Source organism: Balaenoptera borealis (genome assembly GCF_965194805.1).
Source record: "Balaenoptera borealis genome assembly, chromosome: 11".
Lineage (NCBI taxonomy): Eukaryota > Metazoa > Chordata > Mammalia > Artiodactyla > Balaenopteridae > Balaenoptera > Balaenoptera borealis.
This window is the reverse complement of record NC_138868.1, coordinates 17445611-17472345: the sequence shown is the minus strand read 5'-3', so window position 1 is coordinate 17472345 and position 26735 is coordinate 17445611. Positions and strand designations below refer to the sequence as shown.

General features: G+C 38.3%; 1 protein-coding gene across 5 annotated transcripts in view; it reads left to right on the top strand.

Moving 5' to 3' along the window:
* Positions 1-1058: 1058 nt before the first annotated feature.
* The window catches only part of API5 (apoptosis inhibitor 5), a 37563-nt gene continuing 11886 nt past the window's right edge, over positions 1059-26735 (top strand). For 4 of the 5 annotated variants that reach the window (XM_082343780.1, XM_082343779.1, XM_082343783.1 and 1 more), the window contains exons 1-9: positions 1059-1278; positions 15385-15546; positions 16629-16722; positions 17215-17280; positions 17792-17943; positions 19181-19387; positions 20326-20430; positions 21556-21645; positions 26453-26634. In XM_082343780.1, the coding sequence (XP_082199906.1) occupies positions 1210-1278; positions 15385-15546; positions 16629-16722; positions 17215-17280; positions 17792-17943; positions 19181-19387; positions 20326-20430; positions 21556-21645; positions 26453-26634 (1127 nt within the window). In that variant the 5' untranslated portion in view covers positions 1059-1209. The remainder of the gene's footprint in view (positions 1279-15384; positions 15547-16628; positions 16723-17214; positions 17281-17791; positions 17944-19180; positions 19388-20325; positions 20431-21555; positions 21646-26452; positions 26635-26735) is intronic. The other variant, XM_082343782.1, reaches the window with a different exon arrangement.

The window sequence follows — 26735 nt, the reverse complement described above, 5'->3', positions numbered from 1 at the left end:
TCTTCCAGCTACAGGGATTACATTTCAGGCTCCTCAGTATGGTCCCAGGCTTGAGGGAAGGAGGTCGCAATTGTCCCAAGCTGCTCACAAGCACAAGATCTCTCTCCAAAAACACCCTCACCAATTCCTCTCCTTCTACTCCCTAATTTTTTTAATACCCTTAATCTAAACGAGGAGTACAAGACCCAAGGAACTGGTTTGTAAGGATTGCCTGCATATATTCTGCACTAGTGAATCTGGCTTTGAAATTTACCATCTATTACAGCTGATGTTTCAATCTTGACATTTCAGTATTAACACACATGCACATAACTTTGTTTTGTATGCTTTTGGGGTTTTTTTTAATAATAAAAATGTAATCTTTTTATACCTGTTTTGCAACTTCCATTTTTTTCATCTAAACTTGTATCTTGCAGACTCTTATCAGTAAGTATATATGGTTTCAGTTATTTATTACCCTCTTGGTTATTAGACACAATCAGGTGTCCCAAACTCTACTCTGGCAGCAAGCAAAGATAAACAAACTTTTCCAGTGGGGCAAATTTCACTCCTAGACCTGTTTAGCCTGGTGGACAGAAGTTTTTTTGTTTTTTGGGTTCTTCTGTTTTGTTTGGACGTTGAGTTTTGTTTGTTTGTTTGTTTGTTTTAATGACAACTGAGTGATTTTTGCTCAAAAAAAAAACAAAACCCAAAATAAAAGATAATAAAAGCAACACTGAACCAATTGCCACCGATTTGTGTTACCTTCCTTGAGCTTACGACTTCCCATACAGCTTGCACTCTCACTCCTCATTCTGTTTTTCTCCCCATAAAATCACTTTTCTGGCCAACGTGAGGTCTTTTAAAGGCAGAAACGCATTAGCTTTGTATTTTCCTCCAACCCGCACCAAGAGCTCCTAGCCAGGCACAGTCCTTCCAAAAAAAAAAAAGCATGAGCTAATTCAATCGTCCTTGCCGCTTTTTGCACCTCCCACCGCTAGAGGGCAATAAACACCAGGTGGCGTATTGGCTGTCAATGAAGGCCGCTCCCGACGCGCACGTCTTTACGTGGACGTTGGGGGAGGAGCTGTCCCGTGCGCGGTGACTGGCGGCTGCACTGGCGGCAGCTGGAGCCGTAACAGTGCGGGTTGCAGGCTTGGAGAACTTCAGAGGCGGCGGTGGCGCCGGCGACGACGACAGCAGGAGCGGGCCCTGGGCTTGTCGTTCACCATGCCGACCGTAGAGGAGCTTTACCGCAACTATGGCATCTTAGCTGATGCCACGGAGCAAGTGGGCCAAGTGAGTTCCCTAGCGGCCTGCGGGGCCCGGCGCTCTGCGGCCTTTCGAAAGCGCTCCCCGGGCCGGCGCGGGCTACTGCTTCGCCCTCCCGCGGGCTCCCAGCCGCCCCGGCTGTTTCGTCGGGGTGGGCCCCTCGCCGGGAGTGCAGACTCGGGCTTCACCAGGGAGAGCGCGGTCCCCGGGTTCCAGGCTCCTCTGCCTCCCTTGATTAGCCTTTTCTCACCGTGGCGTTTCCTAACAGCCTCTTCAGCACCCCCCGCCTCCCCGCCCCGTTCAGTCTCTTTCCGAGCCTTGTCCTCCAAATTCCACTGAAGTTTTTCTCCTTTTCGGTGGCGCTCAGTCCCTTGGAAGATTAGATTGAGAGTCCTCGAGAGATCAAAAATGTCTTTCTTGAGGTAAAAATCTGCAATTAATTTAGGAAGAGAGTTTGAGAGACAGAAGTTTGTGAAATACAGAAAGGCCCTTTCGTCCAGACTTTAACGAGGGCTTATGATTTCATTATTCAGTACATTTTTTGAGCGCCTGTCATGGACCAGGCTAGGCTCTGCGCCGGGCACTGGAGGTGCGAGACAGAAAAACACATGCTCTCCCAGAAAGCACCTTTAGTGAGGGAGACTAGTGATAAATAAGAAAGAGAGATGCTTTTCCCCCTCCCCCCAATGAAGAGTGTTGTGAAGAAAATATAACAGGGCCGTGGGGAGGTTGGGGAAGAGTGCAGCTTTAAATAGAGTTGTCTGGCAGGTGTTCAGCAGTGTTGAATTGGCTGTACAAGCCATTGCTTCTTTGTGAGTTTTCAAGTACTGGAGTCCTTTGAAGTTGAGGAGTTGACAAGTGGTTGTGTGTTTTCTTGGGAAAAGAACCAGGCTCTCCCCGCGGTAATCTTGATCATTGTTGCTGGAAATCCCATGCTGTATCTTTTCAGTGCCTAGAACGTCAAGGGATTCTTCTGCTTACCCATCTCTTGGAGTAGTGAGTGGGAGATCCTAGAGTCTGATAACATTAGCAAAGCTGTGGCCTTACTTCTCCCATCCCCTCTTCCAGACATTCAGGTAGAACCTTTCTGAGCCGAACAAAAAAAAAATTTTGATGTTGGGACCTTATTTTAGCTTAATCTAGAATTGTGAATATACCATTTTCAGGTATCAGTTGGTGTTCCTTCCCTGCACGTTTCCATTTTAGTAGGAAATTTTGACATCATCAATGAGAAATATATACTGATAGTCTGTTGTAGATGTACATAGGGTGTGTGTGTTAAGTTGGCTGTGAAGGAGACATTTTCTGCCGATTAAGGCAAGGTGGGAAAAACTTATGGTCACTCAGTTTGAGTTTGTTGTCTTTGTTCCTAGAGAGAACTAGTAGTGAAGATAGTCTCATTCATTATGACTGAGTTGGGGGAGATTGTAGTCAATTGTTCTCCCTAAAATTGACTTTGTTGCACATCAGCAGAGGGGATGGAATAAAAGGTACAACAGTGATTCTCAAGTCAGTTTTTATATGGTGCTCTCCCAAAGAGGTGATTCAGGAATCTTCTAGGGAACCTTTGAAACTGTATACAGAGTGCTGTCCCATAACCCCACCCTCATTTTTTGCTGGGGTAGGATAAAGGTTGACAGCCACCTACTTACAGTATGTTAGAGCAAATAGAAGCCAAACTAGAGTTTTTATATTCTATGAATAATGGAGAGTTGCTCGCATTTCCCTCTTATGTTGTCTTTAATTATAAATACCAGTTTAGATTGAGAGTTCTGCCTCAAGAGGTCAGTAGTGTTTTTCAAGGCAAAAATCTGCTTTTAATTTAGGAAGAGTGCTTAGGAGACAGAATTTTGTGAAAAACATGAGGGACCCTTTCATGCAGACTTTCATGAGGACCCACAATTTCATTTATTCAGTATATTTTTTTGAGTGCCTACCATGTACCAGACTCTGTGCTGGGCAGTAAAATTTTAGCACGGTTCCCTTAGGTGATGGGAGATCAGTACCTTCATAACACTGTAATGACAACTGTCAAGCAACTAAATAAGGAAAAAAGATCTTTGGGTGATGAAATGTTGTGATTTGCTCAGCCTCAAATAGTGAATTCTGGGAAAACTGAAGCTGGACTAAACCGTAATGCCAACTAATTCTGCTCTATTGTGTAATACTTCTTTCCTTTTAGAGAAAATTCCTAAAACTGCTCACCCAAAAAGGTGTATTGAGCTTCAAGATACTGCATGTGAATTTAATTAACAAAAGCAAGAGCCAACTTAACGGAAGGGACACCATTCACGTTTTTTTAAGGAGAGAAAAAAATATTTACATTCTTAGTGTAGCACAGCCAGATTTTCATGTCACCTTGTAAGATTTACAGTCAAGACTTTAAATTTCCTGGCAGGTACCTATCTGGACACTTTGAAACCATATTTGAGTTTCTTAGTGTAGAACTTCCTTCTAACTTTATTTTGATTTTCACCCTTTTTAAAAGAGGTGAGTACCGCAGTTGCTGCTCACGGAGCCACCACTGAGGGGAGTGCCCTCTCTGCTACTGTCGGTACTCCTTTTAGAGTGTGCTCTCTAAATATATCAGGAAAACACAAGTCCTCCGAGGTTTTATCAGCTGCCTTGCCTCAAACAGACCAGATCTTTCTCTTTTGGAACCTCCTTGGCACTGTGCATTCATTTATAGAACTTCAAGTTTGTATTTTATTTCATGTGAGGACTTTTCTTATTCCCTTACTAAATTGTGAAATCTTACTAAATTGTGAAGTCTTACTCCCTTACTAAATTTCTTATTCCCTTGCTTAATTGTAAAGGTTAAGGCTTAAATTCTTTTATTTTTTTTTTCTTTCTCTCCTTGTATTATACCCTGCCCTTCAGTAGATATTTGAAGAAATATATTCAAAGAAGAAACAGACATGTACATAAATACACAAAACCCTTGTTTTCAAGGATTATCTCTTTTGAATGAAGAAAGGAACTTTATACATACACATGCACACACACATATATTTAAACCACAAGCATGTATTTTCTAATAAGCAAATAGCAGGTCATAAATTCTAAGTGAAGCATTGTTTAATACCTCAAAACCTTCCAGTCCCTCTGTCATCTTTCCTCTTGTAGCTCCTGTGTTCCACCTACTTATTCAGTCTCCCTTTCCCCCACTCTGCCTCTGCTACTCCTTAGTCAAGTCTCCTTCCTTTGCTGTGTGTTCTTATACCTCCCTAACCCCCTTTTCCACTGTGCTCTACGCAGGGCTCCCAACAGGCCATAATAGAGCAAGCCGTGGCCCACCATTAACTTAAATTTTGTCTCAAATTTTTATGAATGTACGTAATTTTAAAATGTAAATATTTAATTTTATCTTATGTAGTCAAAAATATTAAGGAATTTTGACAATTAGGCTGATCTAAGATTCTATCAATATAATGCCTAAACGTGGATTTCTCCTGTGTCTTTTTTTTTTTTAACATCTTTATTGGAGTATAATTGCTTTACAGTGGTGTATTAGTTTCTGTTTTATAACAAAGTGAATCAGTTATACATATACATATATCCCCATATCTCTTCCCTCTTGCGTCTCCCTCCCTCCCACCCTCCCTATCCCACCCCTCTAGGTGGTCACCAAGCTGATCTCCCTGTGCTATGCGGCTACTCCCCACTAGCTATTTTACATTTGGTAGTGTATATATGTCCCTGCCACTCTCTCACTTTGTCCCAACTTACCCTTCCCCCTCCCCATATCCTCAAGTCCATTCTCTAGTAGGTCTGCGTCTTTATTCCCATCTTGCCCCTAGGTTCTTCATGACCTTTTTTTTTTTTTTCTCAGATTCCATATATATGTGTTAGCATACGGTATTTGTTTTTCTCTTTCTAACTTCACTCTGTATGACACACCCTGGGTCCATCCCCCTCACTACAAATAACTCAATTTTGTTTCTTTTTATGGCTGAGTAATATTCCATTGTATATATGTGCCACATCTTCTTTATCCATTCATCTGTTGATGGACACTTAGGTTGCTTCCATGTCCTGGCTATTGTAAATAGAGCTGCAGTGAACATTGCGGTACATGACTCTTTTTGAATTACGGTTTTCTCAGGGTATATGCCCAGTAGTGGGACTGCTGGGTCGTATGGTAGTTCTATTGTTAGTTTTTTAAGGAACCTCCATACTGTTCTCCATAGTGGCTGTATCAATTTACATTCCCACCAACAGTGCAAGAGGGTTCTCTTTTCTCCACACCCTCTCCAGCATTATTGTTTGTAGATTTTTTGATGATGGCCATTCTGACTGGTGTGAGGTGATACCTCATTGCAGTTTTGATTTGCATTTCTCTCATGATTAGTGATGTTGAGCATTCTTTCATGTGTGTGTTGGCAATCTGTATATCTTCTTTGGAGAAATATCTGTTTAGGTCTTCCTCCCATTTTTGGGTTGGGTTGTGTGTTTTTTTGATGTTGAGCTGCATGAGCTGCTTGTAAATTTTGGAGATGATCCTTTCTCAGTTGCTTCATTTGCAAATATTTTCTCCCATGCTGAGGGTTGTCTTTTCGTCTTGTTTATGGTTTCCTTTGCTGTGCAAAAGCTTTTAACTTTCATTAGGTCCCATTTGTTTTTATTTCCATTTCTGTAGGAGATGGGTCAAAGAGGATCTTGCTGTGATTTATGTCATAGAGTGTTCTGCATATGTTTTCCTTTAAGAGTTTGATAGTGTCTGGCCTTACATTTAGGTCTTTAATCCATTTTGAGTTTATTTTTGTGTATGGTGTTAGGGAGTGTTCTAATTTCATTGTTTTACATGTAGCTGTCCAGTTTTCCCAGCACCACTTATAGAAGAGGCTGTTTTTTCTCCACTGGATATTCTTGTCTCCTTTTCAAAGATAAGGGGACCATATGTGTGTGGGTTTATCTCTGGGCTTTCTATCCTGTTCCATTATTCTGTATTTCTGTTTTTGTGCCAGTACCATACTGTCTTGATTACTGTAGCTTTGTAGTATAGTCTGAAGTCCAGGAGCCTGATTCCTCCAGCTCCATTTTTCTTTCTCAAGATTGCTTTGGCTATTCGGGGTCTTTGTGTTTCCTTACAAATTGTGAGATTTTTTGTTCTAGTTCTGTGAAAAATGCCATTGGTAGTTTGATAGGGATTGCATTGAATCTGTAGATTGCTTTGGGTAGTATAGTCATTTTCACAATGTTGATTCTTCCAATCCAAGAACATGGTATATCTCGCCATCTATTTGTATCATCTTTAATTTCTTTCATCAGTGTCTTATAGTTTTCTGCATACAGGTCTTTTGTCTCCTTACGTAGGTTTACTCCTAGGGATTTATTCTTTTTGTTGCAATGGTAAATGGGAGTGTTTCCTTAATTTCACTTTCAGATTTTTCATCATTAGTGTATAGGAATGCTAGAGATTTCTGTGCATTAATTTTGTATCCTGCTACTTTACCAAATTCATTGATTAGCTCTAGTAGTTTTCTGGTAGCATCTTTAGTATTCTCTATGTATAGTATCATGTCATCTGCAAACAGTGACAGTTTTACTTCTTCTTTTCCGATTTGGATTCCTTTTATTTCTTTTTCTTCTCTGATTGCTGTGGCTAAAAGTTCCAAAACTATGTTGAATAATAGTGGTGAGAGTGGGTGACCTTGTCTTGTTCCTGATCTTAGTGGAAATGGTTTCAGTTTTTCACCATTGAGGATGATGTTAGTGTGGGTTTGTCATATATGGCCTTTATTATGTTGAGGTAAGTTCCCTCTATGCCTACTTTCTGGAGGGTTTTTATCATAAATGGGTGTTGAATTTTGTTGAAAGCTTTCTCTGCATCTATTGAGATGATCATATGGTTTTTCTCCTTCAATTTGTTAATATGGTGTATCACATTGATTGATTTGCGTATATTGAAGAATCCTTGCATTCCTGGGATAAACCCCACTTGATCATGGTGTATGATCCTTTTAATGTGCTGTTGGATTCTGTTTGCCAGTATTGATGATTTTTGCATCTATGTTCATCCGTGATATTGGCCTGTAGTTTTCTTTCTTTGTGACATCTTTGTCTGGTTTTGGTATCAGGGTGATGGTGGCCTCGTAGAATGAGTTTGGGAGTGTTCCTCCCTCTGCTATATTTTGGAAGAGTTTGAGAAGGATAGGTGTTAGCTCTTCTCTAAATGTTTGATAGAATTCGCCTGTGAAGCCATCTGGTCCTGGGCTTTTGTTTGTTGGAAGATTTTTAATCACAGTTTCAATTTCAGTGCTTGTGATTGGTCTGTTCATATTTTCTATTTCTTCCTGGTTCAGTCTTGGAAGGTTGTGCATTTCTAAGAATTTGTCCATTTCTTCCAGGTTGTCCATTTTATTGGCATATAGTTGCTTGTAGTAATATCTCATGATCCTTTGTATTTCTGCCGTGTCAGTTGTTACTTCTCTTTTTTCATTTCTAATTCTGTTGAGTCTTCTCCCTGTTTTTCTTGATGCGTCTGGCTAACGGTTTGTCAATTTTGTTTATCTTCTCAAAGAACCAGCTTTTAGTTTTATTGATCTTTGCTGTTGTTTCCTTTATTTCTTTTCCATTTATTTCTGATCTGATATTTATGATTTCTTTTCTTCTGCTAAGTTTGGGGCTTTTTTGTTCTTCTTTCTTTAATTGCTTTAGGTGTAAGGTTAGGTTGTTTATTTGAGATGTTTGTTGTTTCTTAAGGTAGGATTGTATTGCTATAAACTTCCCTCTTAGAATTGCTTTTGCTGCATCCCATAGGTTTTGGGTCATCGTGTTTTCAGTGTCATTTGTTTCTAGGTATTTTTTTATCTCCTCTTTGATTTCTTCAGTGATCTCTTGGTTATTAAGTAGTTTATTGTTTAGCCTCCATGTGTTTGTATTTTTTACAGATTTTTTTCCTGTAATTGACATCTAGTCTCATAGCGTTGTGGTCAGAAAAGATACTTGATACGACTTCAGTTTTCTTAAATTTACCATGGCTTGATTTGTGACCCAAGATATGATCTATCCTGGAGAATGTTCCATGAACACTTGAGAAGAAAGTGTATTCTGTTGCTTTTGGATGGAATGTCCTTTAAATATCAATTAAGTCCATCTTGTTTAATGTATCATTTAAAGCTTGTGTTTCTTTCTTTATTTTCATTTTGAATCTATCCATTGGTGAAAGTGGGGTGTTAAAGTCCCCTACACTGATTGTGTTACTGTCGATTTCCCCTTTTATGGCTGTTAGTATTTGCCTTATGTATTGAGGTGCTCCTATGTTGGGTGCATAAATATTTACAACTGTTACATATTCTTCTTGGATTGATCCCTTGATCATTATGTAGTGTCCTTCTTTCTCTCTTGTAATAGTCTTTGTTTTAAAGTCTATTTTGTCTGATATGAGAATTGCTACTCCAGCTTTCTTTTGATTTCCGTTTGCATGGAATATCTTTTTCCATCCCCTCACTTTCAGTCTGTATGTGTCCCTAGGTCTGAAGTGGGTCTCTTGTAGACAACATATAGACAGGTCTTGTTTTTGTATCCATTCAGGCAGTCTGTGTCTTTTGGTTGGAGTATTTAATCCATTTAAATTTAAGGTAATTATCAATATGTATGTTCCTATTACCATATTCTTAATTGTTTTGGGTTTGTTATTGTAAGTCTTTTCCTTCTGTTGTGTTTCCTGCCTAGAGAAATTCCTTTAGCATTTGTTGTAGAGCTGGTTTGGTGGTGCTGAATTCTCTTAGCTTTTGCTTGTCTGTAAAAGTTTTAATTTCTCCATCAAATCTGAATGAGATCCTTGCTGGGTAGAGTGACCTTGGTTGTAGGTTTTTCCCCTTCATCAGTTTAAATATGTCCTGCCACTCCCTAATGGCTTGGAGAGTTTCTGCTGAAAGATCAGCTCTTAACTTTATGGGGATTCCCTTGTATGTTATTTGTTGTTTTTCCCTTGCTGCTTTTAATATTTTTTCTTTGTATTTAATTTTTGATAGTTTGATTAATATGTGTCTTGGCGTGTTTCTCCTTGGATTTATCCTGTATGGGACTCTCTGTGCTTCCTGTACTTGATTAACTATTTCCTTTCCCATATTAGGGAAGTTTTCAACTATAATGTTTTCAAATATTTTCTCTGTCCCTTTGTTTTTCTCTTCTTCTGGGACCCTTATAATTTGAATGTTGGTGTGTTTAATGGTCTCCCAGAGGTCTCTGAGACTGTCCTCAATTCTTTTCATTTTTTTTCTTTATTCTGCTCTGCAGTAGTTATTTCCACTATTTTATCTTCCAGGTCACTTATCCGTTCTTCTGCCTCAGTTATTCTGATATTGATCCCTTCTAGAGAATTTTTAATTTCATTTATTGTGTTGTACATCACTGTTTGTTTGCTCTTTAGTTCTTCTAGGTCCTTGTTAAACGTTTCTTGTATTTTCTCCATTCTATTTCCAAGATTTTGGATCATCTTTACTATCATTATTCTGAATTCTTTTTCAGGTAGACTGCCTATTTCCTCTTCATTTGTTTGTTCTGGTGGGTTTTTACCTTGCTCCTTCATCTGCTGTGTGTTTCTCTGTCTTCTCATTTTGCTTAACTTACTGTGTTTGGGGTCTCCTTTGCACAGACTGCAGGTTCGTAGTTCCTGTTGTTTTTGGTATCTGCCCCCAGTGGTTAAGTTTGGTTCACTGGGTTGTGTATGCTTCCTGGTGGAGGGGACTCGTGCCTGTGTTCTGGTGGATGAAGCTGGATCTTGTCTTTCTGGTGGGCAGGTGCATGTCTGCTGGTGTGTTTTGGGTTTTCTGTGGCCTTATGATTTTAGGCAGCCTCTCTGCTAATGGATGGGCTTGTGTTCCTGTCTTGCTAGTTGTTTGGCATAGGGTGTCCAGCACTGGAGCTTGCTGGTTGTTGCGTGGAGCTGGGTCTTGGCATTGAGATGGAGATCTCTGGGAGATTTTCGCCATTTGATATTACATGGAGCTGGGAGGTCTCTTGTGGACCAATGTCCTGAACTTGGCTGTCCCACCTCAGAGGCACAGCCCTGACGCCTGGCTGGAGCACCAAGAGCCTTACATCCTCACGGCTCAGAATAAAAGGGAGGGGAAAAAAAGAAGGAGATAAGATAAAATAAAATAAAGTTATTAAAATCAAAAGTAATCATTAAAAAAATTTTTTTTAAGTAATAAAGGAAGAAGAGAGCAACCAAACGAAAAAACAAATTCACAAATGATAACAAGCACTAAAAACTATACTAAAAAAAACCCACAAAAAACGGACAGACAGAACCCTAGGACAAATGGTAAAAGCAAAGCTATACAGACAAAATCACACACAGAAGCATACACATACACACTCACAAAAAAAGAAAGAGGGAAAAAAATATATATATTGTTGCTCCCAAAGTCCACTTCCTCAATTTGGGATGATTCGTTGTCTATTCAGGTATTCCACAGATGCAGGGTACATCAAGTTGACTGTGGAGATTTAGTCCGCGCTGCTCCTGAGGCTGCTGGGAGAAACTTCCCTTTCTCTTCTTTGTTCGCACAGCTCCTGGGGTTCAGCTTTGGATTTGGCCCTGCCTCTGCATGTAGGTCGCCTGAGGGCGTCTCTTTCTGCCCAGACAGGAACAGCTGATTCAGGGGCTCTGGCTCACTCAGGCCGGTGGGAGGGAGGGGTACGGAGTTCAGGGCAGCCTGCGGTGGCAGAGGCCAGCGTGACGTTGCACCAGCCTGAGGTTTGCCGTGTGTTCTCCCGGGGAAGTTGTCCCTGGATCACGGGCCCCTGGCAGTGGTGGGCTGCACAGGCTCTGGGGAGGGGAGGTGTGGAGAGTGACCTGTGCTTGCACACAGGCTTCTTGGTGGCGGCAGCAGCAGCCTTAGTGTCTCATGCCCATCTCTGGGGTCTGCGCTGATAGCCGCGGCTCGCGCCTGTCTCTGGAGCTCCTTTAAGCAGCACTCTTAATCCCCTCTCTTCGCGCACCAGGAAACAAAGAGGCAAGAAAAAGTCTCTAGCCTCTTCGGCAGCTCCAGACTTTTTCCTGGACTCCCTCCCGATTAGCTGTGGCGCACTAGCCCCTTCAGGCTGTGTTCACGCTGCCAACCCCAGTCCTCTCCCTGGGATCTGACCTCTGAAGCCCGAGCCTCAGCTCCCAGTCCCGCCCATCCCGGCGGGTGAGCAGACAAGCCTCTCGGGCTGGTGAGTGCTGGTCGGCACCGATCCTCCGTGCGGGAATCTCTCCGCTTTGCCCGCCGCACCCTGTTGCTGCGCTCTCCCCTGTGGCTCCAAAGCTTACCCCCTCCGCCACCCGCAGTCTCCACCCGCGAAGGGGCTTCCTAGTGTGTGGAAACCTTTCCTCCTTCACAGCTCCCTCCCACTGGTGCAGGTCCCGTCCCTATTCTTTTGTCTCTGTTTTTTCTTTTTTCTTTTGCCCTACCCAGGTACGTGGGGAGTTTCTTGCCTTTTGGGAGGTCTGAGGTCTTCTGCCAGAGTTCAGTGGGTGTTCTGTAGGAGCAGTTCCACATGTAGATGTATTTCTGATGTATTTCTGGGGAGGAAGGTGATCTCCGCATCTTACTCTTCCGCCATCTTGAAGCTCCTCCTTCCTTCTATGTTCTCTTACGCAGGAGTATATTGGCTCCTAAGTGTGGAAGAGTATAAGCTTTACTGACTTATATTTCATGAAATAGCATTCTTTTGGTACTTTTTTTGGTATGCTTAAGCTAAAATCACAGACCAACCAAGTTCATAATCACTCAAAAATAATGTAGAAGTGTTAACAGTTTAACACTTGTATTAAATTCAAACTATGTTTATTAATTGAGCCTGAGGAAGGAAGTAGTATAGCTTAGCTTATCCATTTTCTTTTTATGTCATACTAGAGAAATTTGTTGAAACTACACCCTTTCTTCTCTAAAATAATGCTTTATTTCATAAAGGCTGCATCCTGGACCCAAACGTGGCTTACCCGGCACGTCAGTGACCACTTATGCATATCGGTTGTGATTTGACAATCATAATTGCAAGGTTTTACTTTTAGAATGTGTCTGCCAAATGTGGATCAAATTGTAACTGACTTTTTTACTTGAAAATATCTTAGAGATTTCTTTAGAGTTTCCTCCTTTAATTAGAAATTAAAATCACACAAATACACAGCTTTAGAAATCCATTAAAAGCATTTACAATTAAAGCTTCTTATTAGGATCATTAATTTATCCCGCTAAAATATAAATACAACTGTTGGAAAAACAAAGATACACAGTGCTGTGTAGTATTTGAAACATTTTCTTATGGTTACATTCCTACCTGTTACTAAATCACTATGATCACTGCAAATATCACTTATATCTTGTTTCCTACTTTGAAAAGCAGAGGTAGTAATTACTTTAGGGAGATTTTTGTTAAAAAGTCCTGTCCCTGTACTACAGTTAAAAGACAAATAATTCAAAAAGCTGGCAAGGAAGAATATAATTTTATTTTGCATTTCATAAAGGATAATTAGTTGAAGTCTATTAGTAATGTCTGTGAAATTATTTGATAGAACTGATGCCTATTAATGGTAAAAACTTTGATTTCTATTATGACTATGTTAAAATGTCTTAACTTTCCAAAGGTCTTGCTGTTTAGTATACTACATTTCAATTTATATGGCTGTGTGGTGACTGTATTTAGGACTCAAATTTTACCTTTGACAATCCTCGATCTGGCAAGCTTTTCTTTCTCTCCTCCTTTGTTAATTAAGATCTCAGGACACTAATTTGAAAGATTCCAATTAAAGAAGCTTGGTATTAGGCACAGATCTTGACTTAAAAGCCCATCAGAACTATGTTCAGGTCCTGGGTCTGCTACTTAACTAACTATATGTGGTTCTGTACAAATTATTTCACTTCTCTAAGCCTTGGTTTTCTCATCTGAAAAACAAGGATAGTAACACCTAACTCAGGATTATTGTGAGGCACGTACAGAAGGCATTCCACAGTTCCATGCAGGCTTTCAGTAAGTGTTGCTAATAATCCCTTTTTATTCTATTCCACATTTTTTTCCCCTTGGTAGGGGGATGGGTTGTTTTAAGCAGGGATCCTTCATTTAATTTTAGACAGTGAATTTTAGACAATTCAAAGGGGTTTATAAGTAAAGTCTGAAGTTTGAGTTAAAGGAAATTGGATTGTGATACTCTGCAAAAACTAAGGATGTCAGACTGCTCAATACTTCAATTTTATGAAGTCTACTAGAAGCTATGAAGCAAGCCACAGGAGTGTACATTGGTAGAGAAGTCAGCTATGATTTTTTCGAACCTTTGCACTAAAAAGTGTATAATACACTTTTTTTAATATAAACTTATTTATTTTTGGCTGCACTGGGTCTTCGTTGCTGCATGTGGGCTTTCTCTAGTTGCGGCAAGTGGGGGCTGCTCTTCGTTGTGGTGCGTGGGCTTCTCATTGCCGTGGCTTCTCTTGTTGCAGAGCACGGGCTCTAGGCGTGCGGGCTTCAGTAGTTGTGGCTTGTGGGCTCAGTAGTTGTGGCTTGTGGGCTCTAGAGCGCAGGCTCAGTAGTTGTGGTGCACGAGCTTAGTTGCTCTGCGGCATGTGGGATCTTCTCGGCCCAGGGCTCGAATCCATGTCTCCTGCATTGGCAGGTGGATTCTTAACCAGTGCACCACCAGGGAAGCCCAAAAGTGTATAATACACTTTTGAAGTAGTAACTCCTGAAGACTGATTTTGTGTCTGCATTTCATGAGGAAGCTAACCTTATTCACAGAAATTTCTGTTATTTAGGGGGTGGTATTAATGTTTAAGATAGTAGAAGGAGTTGTCATTAATCAGTTTGATGGAATTTGTTTATTAGAACTAATTTTTAGAATTTGTGTTTTTAGATAGGTTGTCAATCTATGAACTTTTAAAGTAATCTAGTAATTATGCAGATTATATTAAAATGTGTACCTTTAGAAGATCTAATTGTGATCATAGCCCTTTGATACATGGAGCACTTTATTTCTGATTATTTTTTAATGTCCTTGGGACTTCCCTGGTGGTCCAGCGGTCAAGGCTTTGAGCTTCCACTGCAGGGGGCATGGGTTTGATCCCTGGTTGGGGAACTAAGATCTTGCATGCCTTGTAGGGCGGCCAAAAATAATGATAATAATAATAATGTCCTTAATTGAGATCCCACTGAACCTAAATAACTTTTCATCTTGCTGTATTTTTTTTCACTTAACACAGTATATTGTCCATGAGAAGAATTATCACAAAACTAAATTTGTGGTAATTCTCTAATCCATTGGCTGTTCTTTAGTTATCCGCTCTTGATGGCATAAAGTAAACTCACTTATCGAAAGCATTTAGAGAATTGCTTTATACAGAGTAAATACATATTTGGTATTTGTATTATGTTTAAGGTTTTCCAGGAATTAAAAGTATTCTGTAGCTGTGATATTTATTACTTTGTTTGCCAGCTGATCCATTTAATAAAAGGACTGGTTTGGAGGCAAGTGTGTAGGGGGGATTGGGAACTTGTTGATTCTTCACATTATGAGTATCTGAGGTACAGCACTTCTGCTTTTTTTTTTTAAAGGAAACAAATGAGCTTTGAATGTATTATTTTAATGAAAAGTTAAATATGTGATATTAGCATCTGTCTTCATCGAAATTGGCTGGCCATATAGAATGAATTACCATTTTTATATCCTAAAATATGAGGCAAAATAAAGCTTCCTAACCTTCCTCATATTGCTTAATTTCAGGAGTGTATTCTCTCTACCTTCTGCAAGGTGCTAATTGGAAACAGATAAATATATTTAAGTAAATGTAACACAATTCTTTGAGAATTCTATTATATTCATTACAAATTTTTAAAGCATGATACAATCACAAGGCTAGGGTCAGTAATCACTAGAATAAAGAAGTGTTGGTACATAACAAACTTGCTTTTTCCACTTAATATTAGAGTCATTCTTCTCTCTTTCCCAACTCACAAATAATAACATGGGGGACAGGGAGCAGATAGTAGGAAGGTAGCTGTCAAATTTAAGCAGTAAAACTCCAAAAATAAGCCCATTTCATAGCCTATGTAAAATTTAGCTAATTTAAAGCAGACTCAAAGAAGTTTGTTTAGCTTCCCATCCTTCAAAATTGTGTTTCTTTTCTACTTCATTCTTTCTTTCAGCATAAAGATGCTTATCAAGTGATATTGGATGGTGTCAAAGGTGGTACCAAGGAAAAAAGATTAGCAGCTCAGTTTATTCCAAAATTCTTTAAGCATTTTCCAGAATTGGCTGATTCTGCTATCAATGCACAGTTAGACCTCTGTGAGGATGAAGACGTATCAGTAAGTTTATGTTTGACACTTTTCAACAAGTTTTCAGGTGTTGCTTTTGCCATTTTCAGACATTTTCTGTGTGTAGCTAATATAACTGAAGTACCAATCATATCAGTGCACAATAAAATACTGCAGTGTGGCCTGGTGTGACAACATACCAAGGCTTAAATCTACATGTAAGAAAATATATTAGTTCTTTCAACTGTGAAGAATCTGTAGAATCACATAATACTTTGTTTTGCTTATTTGTTATCCACTGTTGAAAATGGTTGTGGCTCACATCTTTTCCTTAGATTATTACGCATTGTGCATATGAAATCAGACTAGTGTTAGTTTGTAGTCAATTTATGCTTGATTGGATATTTAAAATAATAATAGTATTGCAGCATAAAATATAGCTTCAACACCCCTAAATATTTTGCATAGCAGAAAAATAATTGACCTGTGAAAAAATTGTATGTGATTACTAGAATAAAAAGAAATAGTTTTTCCTTGGAACAGAATTAACCATTAGCATTTCTGGCTGCTGATACAGGTTCCTAAGAATTTTCAACTATTAGCCCCTGGCTTTTCAAATGAAATCATGATTTCATGCGTAATTTGTTAGATTTAACTCCTTTGCACTTTTATGTTAAACTAGATAAGCCACGATCACATATTTGGAATGAAGTTCACAGAATGTATTCACAAATGTATTAAGTAGTCAATACTGAAAATTCTAAAGTAAATAGTTATTAGATATGATATTGACACTGTAGCCATTCTTGAGGGATACTGTATTATGTACCCACAGGTAGTAAAAACCCAACAGTTGTGTATAATCAGCATATAAACTGTTGTTTATAATCTCAAATCTGCCTACTCCAGATAATTGTATTTAATGTCCCTTTCCACCACATTTTGTTTTAGTATTCTGTGAAGGTTGAATATTAAATTGGAGTAAATTATTTCTAAAACTGCTAAAAATCTCATATTTTTGTGACTCATATGCCCTTATATGGTTTGTCTGTGGTTTTTGTTTTCTTTAAAGGTTGAGGTTGTTTTTATTTATGATAGTATTTGGTTAATTTTTTGTTTGAAATTATGTTCAGATTCGACGGCAGGCAATTAAAGAGCTGCCTCAATTTGCCACTGGAGAAAATCTTCCCCGAGTGGCAGATATACTAACCCAACTTTTGCAGACAGGTAAGGAATTTTATTAATACCCTTTTATCTAAATATAAATTCTCTCTGAAATAATGACTCTGTTTTTCTTAGCTTTTTTTTTTTTCTGAAGGTGCTACCTCTGATAGAAATTTAAATTCTCTTTTTTATTCAGTAGTTTGAAGCTTACTGACTTGTGATTATCTAGTTTCTAGTTTTGTTTTGAATTCTGTTCATAAAGATATAATGACTGGATTCTTCGGGGAATTTTTATTCACCACCATCCCCCCACCCCCCAATTTCCTGTAGTTTCTTAATTGTACCCTCTTAACATAAGAGCTTTCCAGGTACACTAGATCAGGTTCTCTACCCTTACAAGAAAGATGTATTTTCTTGGTGCTTGAGAGAAATGCTTAGTTATATGTCTCCTCTCAATGTAATCTGTGAGAAACTATGTTGAGTCTTAAGTTTGAAAATGAAGCAGATGATATTTTTCATTTATTTTATACATTGTACCACTTTTTTTCTATCCAGATGACTCTGCAGAATTTAACTTAGTGAACAATGCCCTATTAAGTATATTTAAGATGGATGCAAAAGGTAAGGCCACTTCTTGTTCTGAATTGTGTTCAATGTCCTAAAAAATTAGGGAGTTTGGCAATACTCATTAAGGGTGAAGTCTGGGATTCACCCAGACATCTGTTTCATAAAAATTCTAAGTGTTCTCCAAAAAAAGCTTAGCTCAAGATGTTTGTGACTCGAAAAACCAGCAGAAATAATTGCAAAAACAGATCAAATTTTCCCTTAGAAATCTATTGGAAAAACTCCCTTTGCCACTTTAAAGAAATTCTTCCAAAATACCTGAGTTTATTTATTATTAATAGTGATAGAAAAGGAAAGTCATGCTCAAGCTGATTCTGAATCCGTGAACAAAGCATATGATCACTCTTATGGTTGGGGCTTTAGAAATTTCAGACAGTTTAACCAGTATCAGTGATATTCAGGAAGTTTGTTAATTCACTTGAAAAGAAATACTGTAATTCAAATTAACTTGAAAATTTTCATTCCTATATAGAATTGACTTGCTGCATGCAACTGTTTTGTTTTGCAGGGACTTTAGGTGGCTTGTTCAGCCAAATTCTTCAAGGAGAGGACATTGTTAGAGAACGAGCAATTAAATTCCTTTCTACAAAACTTAAGACTTTACCAGATGAAGTCTTAACAAAGGAAGTAGAGGAACTTATACTAACTGAATCCAAGAAGGTAAGCTTCGGTTATCCTTTAGTGAACTTCTCTAATGCACAAGAACATATTTGAAATTAGCAGTATTCATCAGTGCTATATGTGGCTTGTGTATAAGGTGATATATCCCATAAGAACCACCGTAGAACTTCAATATTTTCTTATGTTGTGCTTTGCACTTTGGTCACTTGTAATGATGAATCAATGTGTTAATTTAAAGGGTTTGATCACATTTAAATCCTTTGTGGTGTTATCCTTAAAATTTATGCATTCATCAGGAAGGAATCATTTCCTTTAGGAATTTTTACCTAATTCCTGCCCTTCCTCCCTGATTTTAGGATATTCTCCCATAGTATTCTGGATCATTTCAGAATGAAAATGAAGTCACCTTGAAATGACCTATTGTTTCATCCTATCCCATGACACTATAAGCTCTAGAGACCATGCTTATTTGTGCTCCCAGCGCTGGCATAGTTATAGTTGCTAAGATTTGAAAGGTGCGTCACAATTAACTTTTCATTCATACAGTACCAATGTTTGGGAATAATTTATTTTTATGTGTGCAGGAAAATTCAAAATTTTCTCTAACAGCACCACTCACTTGCTTATTGGTAAGATTTCTTTAGTGAGAGAGAAAGGAGCAGCATATTTCACCTATGCCCCAGCTAGTTATTTGGTGGGATACGTCATGATTGCTTGCTCCTTTGGTCAGTGAACAGAAAGGCTTAGACCTACTGATATGGAGCACTTAAAATTTGCATGGTCTCCTGTTTTGTATACAATTATCATATTAATGTGAATGAGGCTGCTTTTAAATATAGGGAACTGAGTCTGATTTAACAGTTTATTGCCACATTTTCTCCATCTTTTTTTTTTTTTTTTGGCTATCACCCCCTGAAGAGCCTTTTTAGATATTTTTTCCCTTAGCCACTATCCCATGAAATTTTAATACCACAGATATACTGTATATCTGTTTATGTACTATATGTATATCTGTGCTTTATACGTAAAAAAAGTAAAATTTTCCAAGAACCAAATTTTGTTCCATTGGAAACAATGTAGCGCACCATTGAGAATGCATGGCTTATTCTGAAGCTAACTTGACTGAAGCTTGAGGTTGTCCTCTCTTCAGTATTTCAGGAACATTAGCAGCAAACTGACTTTGCAAAACAAATTTGCTGTGCTGTTTCAGTATTGATATTTCTTTGCCATTCAAATGATAAAGAAACTAAAACTGTTCTGAATTGTCTCTTTCCAGGTCCTAGAAGATGTGACTGGTGAGGAATTTGTCCTGTTTATGAAGATACTATCTGGGTTAAAAAGCTTACAGACAGTGAGTGGAAGGCAGCAACTGGTAGAGTTGGTGGCTGAACAGGCTGACCTGGAACAAACCTTCAATCCCTCGGATCCTGACTGTGTGGACAGGCTTTTACAGTGCACTCGGCAGGCAGTACCCCTCTTCTCTGTGAGCTCTTTGTTTTATACCTGGTATTTTGATTACTTTATTAGCTTAAAATTTTATAGATATACACTTGAGCGTTCTCCTCAAACCTTTGCATAAAAGTATTAACCCAATGGAGCTTTTATTTTATGGAGGCCTAGGTGAAGAGCCCAAAGCAGCAAGAAATTTCTTTATAGTCTTGCTTAGGGACTTTTTAAAAGTCTTGAGATTTTGCGTCATACTTTATAGTTTCACTGAGTTTTTAAAACACTTAGTTTAGTAATTTAACTTTTTTTATTCCTTAAATTTTTTAGATTGTTGTTGTAGGTACATTTGCTCTTTATCTCTGGCTTTGTGCTTCCTCTGGCCATGAATCTTCTGAGATGTGCATAGCAAAGTTTGAAAAACACAATTTAAAGGAGCTGTCCTGGTACTTCCCTGGTGGTGCAGTGGTTAAGACTCGGCACTCCCAACGCAGGGGGCCTGGGTTCAATCCCTGGTCAGGGAACTAGATCCCACGCGCATACTACAACCAAGGAGCCTGTGAGCTGCAACTAAGGAGCCTGCCTGCCACAACTAAGACCCGGCACAACCAAATAGATAAATAAATGTTTTTTAAATAAATAAATAAAGGAGCTGTCCTTCTAAAGGGGGAATGTACAGTCTAAAATTCAACACTAAAGTTTCCCCCCAAATTTGACCTGAGAATCAAATAAGAGTTGAAAGATGTATAAAAGTCCCAATGCTCCAGATTACTTTGCAACAAAGTATATATTGTCTATTGAGGTTATTCCTGGGGTGCTTTGGGGTATGCACTCTGTTGTATTTTAGCCACAGTACTTGATGCTTTGGTACTGAGCATTTGTCTATTGACATTCTACTGTTTGAGAGAATATAATATATGTATATATATAATTTTTGTTTTGTTTTTGACAATTCAGTGTTCTTTGGATTTTTTACAGAAAAATGTTCATTCCACAAGGTTTGTGACTTATTTCTGTGAGCAAGTTCTCCCTAACCTCAGTTCCTTGACTACCCCGGTGGAGGGTCTTGATATACAGTTGGAGGTAAGAGAAAATTTCTGCTTTTAGCACTGAAAAGTCATTCCCGTATTTCAACATAAATGTAAACCACTAACTTTGATCTGATTTCTAAGAGATTTAAGGCCTGGTGGTGGCTAGCTAGTAACCTGTCCCAGGATTAATTACATAGGAATGCTTTATGGATTCATTGAGAGTTTGCTACAGTAGGAAAGCACTGCCTATAGTTTTCATTATAGTCTAAGTCTCTGCCTTTGTAGCCTTAATACTTTTAAATATGTTGTTCAATTATGACAGTTCCTATCTCTATGACTGATAGAGCCAGATTTAACCAATTAACATAAAACGTCCTTTATCCGTTCTCCAATAGAATTGACTACTCTCTGTCCCCTTTATATCTCAACTGTAATGTACATATACATTTTTTTTACAGCATATAAAATACTCTATATTTTTCTCCCCAATTTAACCTTATTCCTCTCTGAATCCTCAGAATCTAATGTAGAATTCTGAAAAGCACCTAGTAATGATTGTGGAATTGAATTGAAATATGGAAATGTATGTGCCATTTCCTTCATGGGTCTTTAGGATAGAGAAGAGTCTCACTGTGCACTTACACTGTGGTTTCCTTCACATGTCCTGGGTTTGGCTTATCAGACTGGAATTGAGTAAAGCAGAGATGAACCTAAAGAATAGTGGCAATTACTGATACTTTGAGTTAGTATCCAGAGACTAAGTTTGATGGCAAAGGAGGCCCATCCTAAATGTTAGTAAATAATTCTTTGCTGTTAAGAGTTCTTGCTCATTGTCTCTTTCTTGTACGTTGTTAACCTGTAGCAGAAAGTGTCATGTATATTCTTTTCCTTACTAATTCTCACAGATATATTGAGAGTCATGAGATCTGGGTTTTAGAGTCTGCCCTGCCACTCACATACGTTGTGCCTTAGCCAAGTCACATAATCTCTCTGACCTTCAGTTTCCTCAACAGTAAAATAGGGCTGCATCCCTAAATTTTTTTTCCAGTTCAAATGTTATGATTCTGTAAAAGCCTAATTGAAAAATAAGCAGTATTAAATAGTTATGTGGAATAATTATTATTTTATAACCCTTGCTCATTCAAAAAGAATGCTAATAGTGAATTGTGTGTTTTAGGTATTGAAGCTGTTGGCTGAAATGAGTTCATTTTGTGGTGACATGGAAAAGCTAGAAACAAATTTAAGGAAATTGTTTGATAAGTTATTGGTAAGAACTTTTTTCTTTCCTTATGGCATAGTCAGTATAGAGCCCCAAAGTCTAATAGTGTAGTATTAATTTCTAGATTATGGAGAACCAGATTTTGAAATGATTTAGATAATAATTGTAGTGTTGTTAGCTGCTCAGACCACATGTTGTTTACTTTAAAAATAAAATCTGTTTTAATCTTTGGCACTTCTTCTGTTGTTGATGCTTTAGACAAAATATAATACAGGATTTATATAGTAAGTCTTTCTGCTATTCCTTTATCAAAATATTTTAAATGTTTGCACCAGATCACCATCAAGGTTACTGCTCAAGGCCAAATGGCTTTAGCAACCTGGAAATAAAGCCATTAATCATAATTGTGGAGGAAATAGGCCATCTTTTTTTGTTTTTAGTTGGAGTATAATTGCTTTACAATGTTTTGTTAGTTTCTACTATACAATGAAGTGAATAAGCTATATGTATACATAAAACCCCTCCCTCTTGGACCTCCCTGCCAACCTCCCTCCATCCCACCTGTCTAAGTCATCACAGAGCACTGAGCTGAGCTCCCTGTGCTATACAGCAGGTTCCTGCTAGCTGTCTCTTCTACACATGGTAGTGTATTTATGTCAAACCTAATCTCCCAATTCGTCCCACCCTCCCCTTACCCTCCATGTCCACATGTCCGTTCTCTACCTCTACGTCTCTATTCCTGCCGTACAGATAGGTTCATCTGTACCATTTTTCTGGATTCCACATACATGCATTAGTATATGATATTTGTTCTTCTCTTTCTGGCTAACTTCACTCTGTATGACAGACTCTAGGTCCATCCACCTCACTACAAGTAACTCAATTTCGTTTCTTTTTATGGCTGAGTAATATTCCATTGTATATATGTGCTACACCTTTATCCATTCATCTGTCGATGGACACTTAGGTTGCTTCCATGTCCTGGCTATTGTAGATAGTGCTGCAGTGAACATTGTGGTACATGACTCTTTTTGAATTATGATTTTCTCAGGGTATACGCCCAGTAGTGGGATTGCTGGGTCGTATGGTAGTTCTATTTTTAGTTTTTTAAGGAACCTCCATAATGTTCTCCATAGTGGCTGTATCAATTTACATTCCCACCAACAGTGCAAGAGGGTTCCCTTTTCTCCATACCCTCTCCAGCATTTATTGTTTGTAGATTTTTTTGATGATGGCCATTCTGACTGGTGTGAGGTGATACCTCATTGCAGTTCTGATTTGCATTTCTCTAATGATTAGTGATGTTGAGCATTCTTTCATGTGTTTGTTGGCAATCTGTATATCTTTGGAGAAATGTCTGTTTAGGTCTTCTGCCCATTTTTGGATTGGGTTGTTTGTTTTTTTGATACTGAGCTGCATGAACTGCTTGTATATTTTGGAGATTAATCCTTTGTCATTTGCTTTGTTTGCAAATATTTTCTCCCATTCTGAGAGGTGTCTTTTCGTCTTGCTTATGTTTTCCTTTGCTGTGCAAAAGCTTTTAAGTTTCATTAGGTCCCATTTGTTTATTTTTGTTTTTATTTCCATTACTCTAGGAGGTGGGTCAAAAAGGATCTTGCTGTGATTTATGTCATAGAGTGTTCTGCCTGTGTTTTCCTCTAAGTTTTATAGTATCTGGCCTTACATTTAGGTCTTTAATCCATTTTGAGTTTATTTTTGTGTATAGTGTTAGGAAGTGTTCTGATTTCATTCTTTTACATGTAGCTGTCCAGTTTTCCCAGCACCACTTATTGAAGAGGCTGTCTTTTCTCCATTGTATATTTTTGCCTCCTTTGTCAAAGATAAGGGGACCATATGTGTGTGGGTTTATCTCTGGGCTTTCTATCCTGTTCCATTGATCTATATTTCTGTTTTTGTGCCAGTACCATACTTTCTTGATTACTGTAGCTTTGTAGTATAGTCTGAAGTCCGGGAGCCTGATTCCTCCAGCTCCATTTTTCTTTCTCAAGATTGCTTTGGCTATTCAGGGTCTTTCGCGTTTCCATACAAATTGTAAAATTTTTTGTTCTAGTTCTGTGAACAGTGCCATTGGTAGTTTGATAGGGATTGCATTGAATCTGTAGATTGCTTTGGGTAGTATAGTCATTTTCACAATGTTGATTCTTCCAATCCAAGAACATGGTATATCTCTCCATCTGTTCGTATAATCTTTGATTTCTTTCATCAGTGTCGTATAGTTTTCTGCATACAGGTCTTTTGTCTCCTTAGGTAGATTTATTCCTAGATATTTTATTCTTTTTGTTGCAGTGGTAAATGGGAATGTTTCCTTAATTTCTCTTTCAGATTTTTTGTTGTTAGTGTTTGGAATGCAAGAGATTTTTGTGCATTAATTTTGTATCCTGCTACTTTACAAAATTCATTGATTAGCTCTAGTAGTTTTCTGGTAGCATCTTTAGGATTCTCTATGTACAGTATCATGTCATCTGCAGACAGTCAAAGTTTTACTTTTTCTTTTCTGATTTGGATCCCTTTTATTTCTTTTCCTTCTCTGATTGCCTTAGCTAAAACTTCCAAAACTGCCCCTATCTCTTGTCTTTTTGATGATGGCCATTCTAACAGGTATGAGCCAATATCTCACTGTGGTTTTAATTTGCAATTCCCTAATGACTAGTGATGTTGAGCATCTTTTCATGTGCTTGTTGGCCTTCATATCTTCTTTGAAGAAATGTCTGTTAAAGTTCTTTTGTCCGTTTTTTGATTGGATTATTTGGTTTTTTGCTGTTGGGCTGTATGTGTATTTATATATTTTGGATATTAACCCCTTGTCAGATACATAGTTTGCAAATACATTTTTCCATTTCACAGGTTATCTTTTCACTTTGCTATATAGAAGCTTTTTAGTTTGATGCGGTCCCATTTGTTTTTTTATTTTGTGGCTTGTGATTTAGGTGTCATACCCAAAAAATCATTACCATGACCCACATCAAGGAGCTTTATTCCTATGTTTTCTTCTAGGAATTTCATGGTTTCAGGTCTTACACTTAAGTCCTTAACCATTTCAAGTTAATTTTTGTGAGTGGTGTAAGATATGGGTGCAGTTTCATTGTTTTACGTGTGCATATCTAGTTTCCCAGCACCATCTACTGAAGAGACTGTCTTTTCTCCATTGAATATTCTTGGCTCCCTTGTCAAATATTAGTTGACCATCTATGCTTGGGTGTATTTCTGGGCTCTTGATTCTGTTCCATTGGTCTGTTTCTCTTTTTTTATGCCAGTACTGTACTGTTTTGATGACTGTAACTTTATAGCCTAGCTTGAAATCAGGAAGTGTGATGCCTGTTGCTTTGTTCTTTCTCCGGATTTCTTTGGCTATTTGGGGTCTTTTCTGGTTCCATATAACTTTTAGGAGTATTTTTTCTAGGAGTATCAACTTTTTTTTTGTTTTAAGTATAGTTGATTTACAATGTTGTATTAGTTTCTAGTGTACAACAGAGTGATCCAGTTATATATATTCTTTTTCATATTCTTTTCCATTATGGTTTATTATAAGATTTTTTTTTAAATTTTTTTGTCCTTTAAGTGACTATTTTCTTTTTATTTATTTATTTATTTATTTATTTATGGCTGTGTTGGGTCTTCGTTTCTGTGCGAGGGCTTTCTCTAGTTGCAGCAAGTGGGGACCACTCTTCATTGCGGTGCGCGGGCCTCTCACTATCGCGGCCTCTCTTGTTGCGGAGCACAGGCTCCAGATGCGCAGGCTCAGTAATTGTGGCTCACGGGCCCAGTTGCTCCGTGGCATGTGGGATCTTCCCAGACCAGGGCTCGAACCCGTGTCCCCTGCATTAGCAGGCAGATTCTCAACCACTGCGCCACCAGGGAAGCCCATATTATAAGATATTGAATATAGTTCCCTGTGCTATATGGTAGGATCTTGTTGTTTATCTTAATTTTATATATAGTAGTTTGTATCTGCTAATCCCAAACTCCTTATTTATCCCTCCCCCTCCTTTCCCCTTTGGTAACCATAAGTTTATTTTCTATGTCTGTGAGTCTGTTTCTGTTTTGTAAATAAGTTCATTTGTATCATATTTTAGATTCCACATATAAGTGACATCGTAAGATATTTGTTTTTCTGTCTGACATACTTCATTTGGTATGATAATCTCTAGGTCCATCCATGTTGCAATGGCATCCATAATGCAAATGACATTATTGCATCCATTTTTATGGCTGAGTCGTATTCCATTGTTTGTGTATATGTGTGTGTGTCTACATATATATATATACCACATCTTTATCCATTCATCTGTTGATGGACATTAAGGTTGCTTCCATATCTTGGCTATTGTAAGTAGTGCTGCTATGAACATTGGGGTGCATGTATCTTTTTGAATTAGAGTTTTCTCTGGATATATGCCCAGGAGTAGGATTGTTGGATCATATGGTAACTCTATTTTTAGTTTTTTAAGGAACCTCCATACTGTTTTAAGAACATCAGCTTTTGATGTCAAACCCAGGTTGAATCCTGCCTCTTCAGCTTATTAACTCTGGGAAACTTACCTAAGCTCTCAGAACTTCAGTTCGTTCATCTGCCTAGTACCTAATAAATGTTAGTCACTTTCACTGTCAGTAGTAGTAGTAGCAGTAGTAGCAGCTATAGTATAGGTTAATATGGGATGTTGACAGGCTGGGTTATTGATCCAATATGTAAAAGGGATATCTTACTTAAATTTCTGATCTTGTTAGTTTTTAATGCTTCATGTCTTAAAAGCGTGCCGTATAATTACTTGAGTATATGCTTACAATAAGAGTGTCTAGAGCAAATTGCATACATCTCTCTATTTTCATGTCTTAGGAGTATATGCCTCTCCCTCCAGAAGAAGCAGAAAACGGGGAGAACGCTGGTAATGAAGAACCCAAGCTGCAGTTCAGTTATGTGGAATGTTTGTTGTATAGCTTTCACCAGTTGGGCCGAAAACTTCCAGATTTCTTAACAGCCAAGCTGAATGCAGAAAAGCTCAAAGATTTCAAAATCAGGTGATGTATGATTGAAGTGGCCAGTCTTTGACAAAGGTGAAAGCTATCTTGAAGCTCCCTAGGTTTTGTTTTCATTTCATAAGAGCTTTTTCCCCACCCTG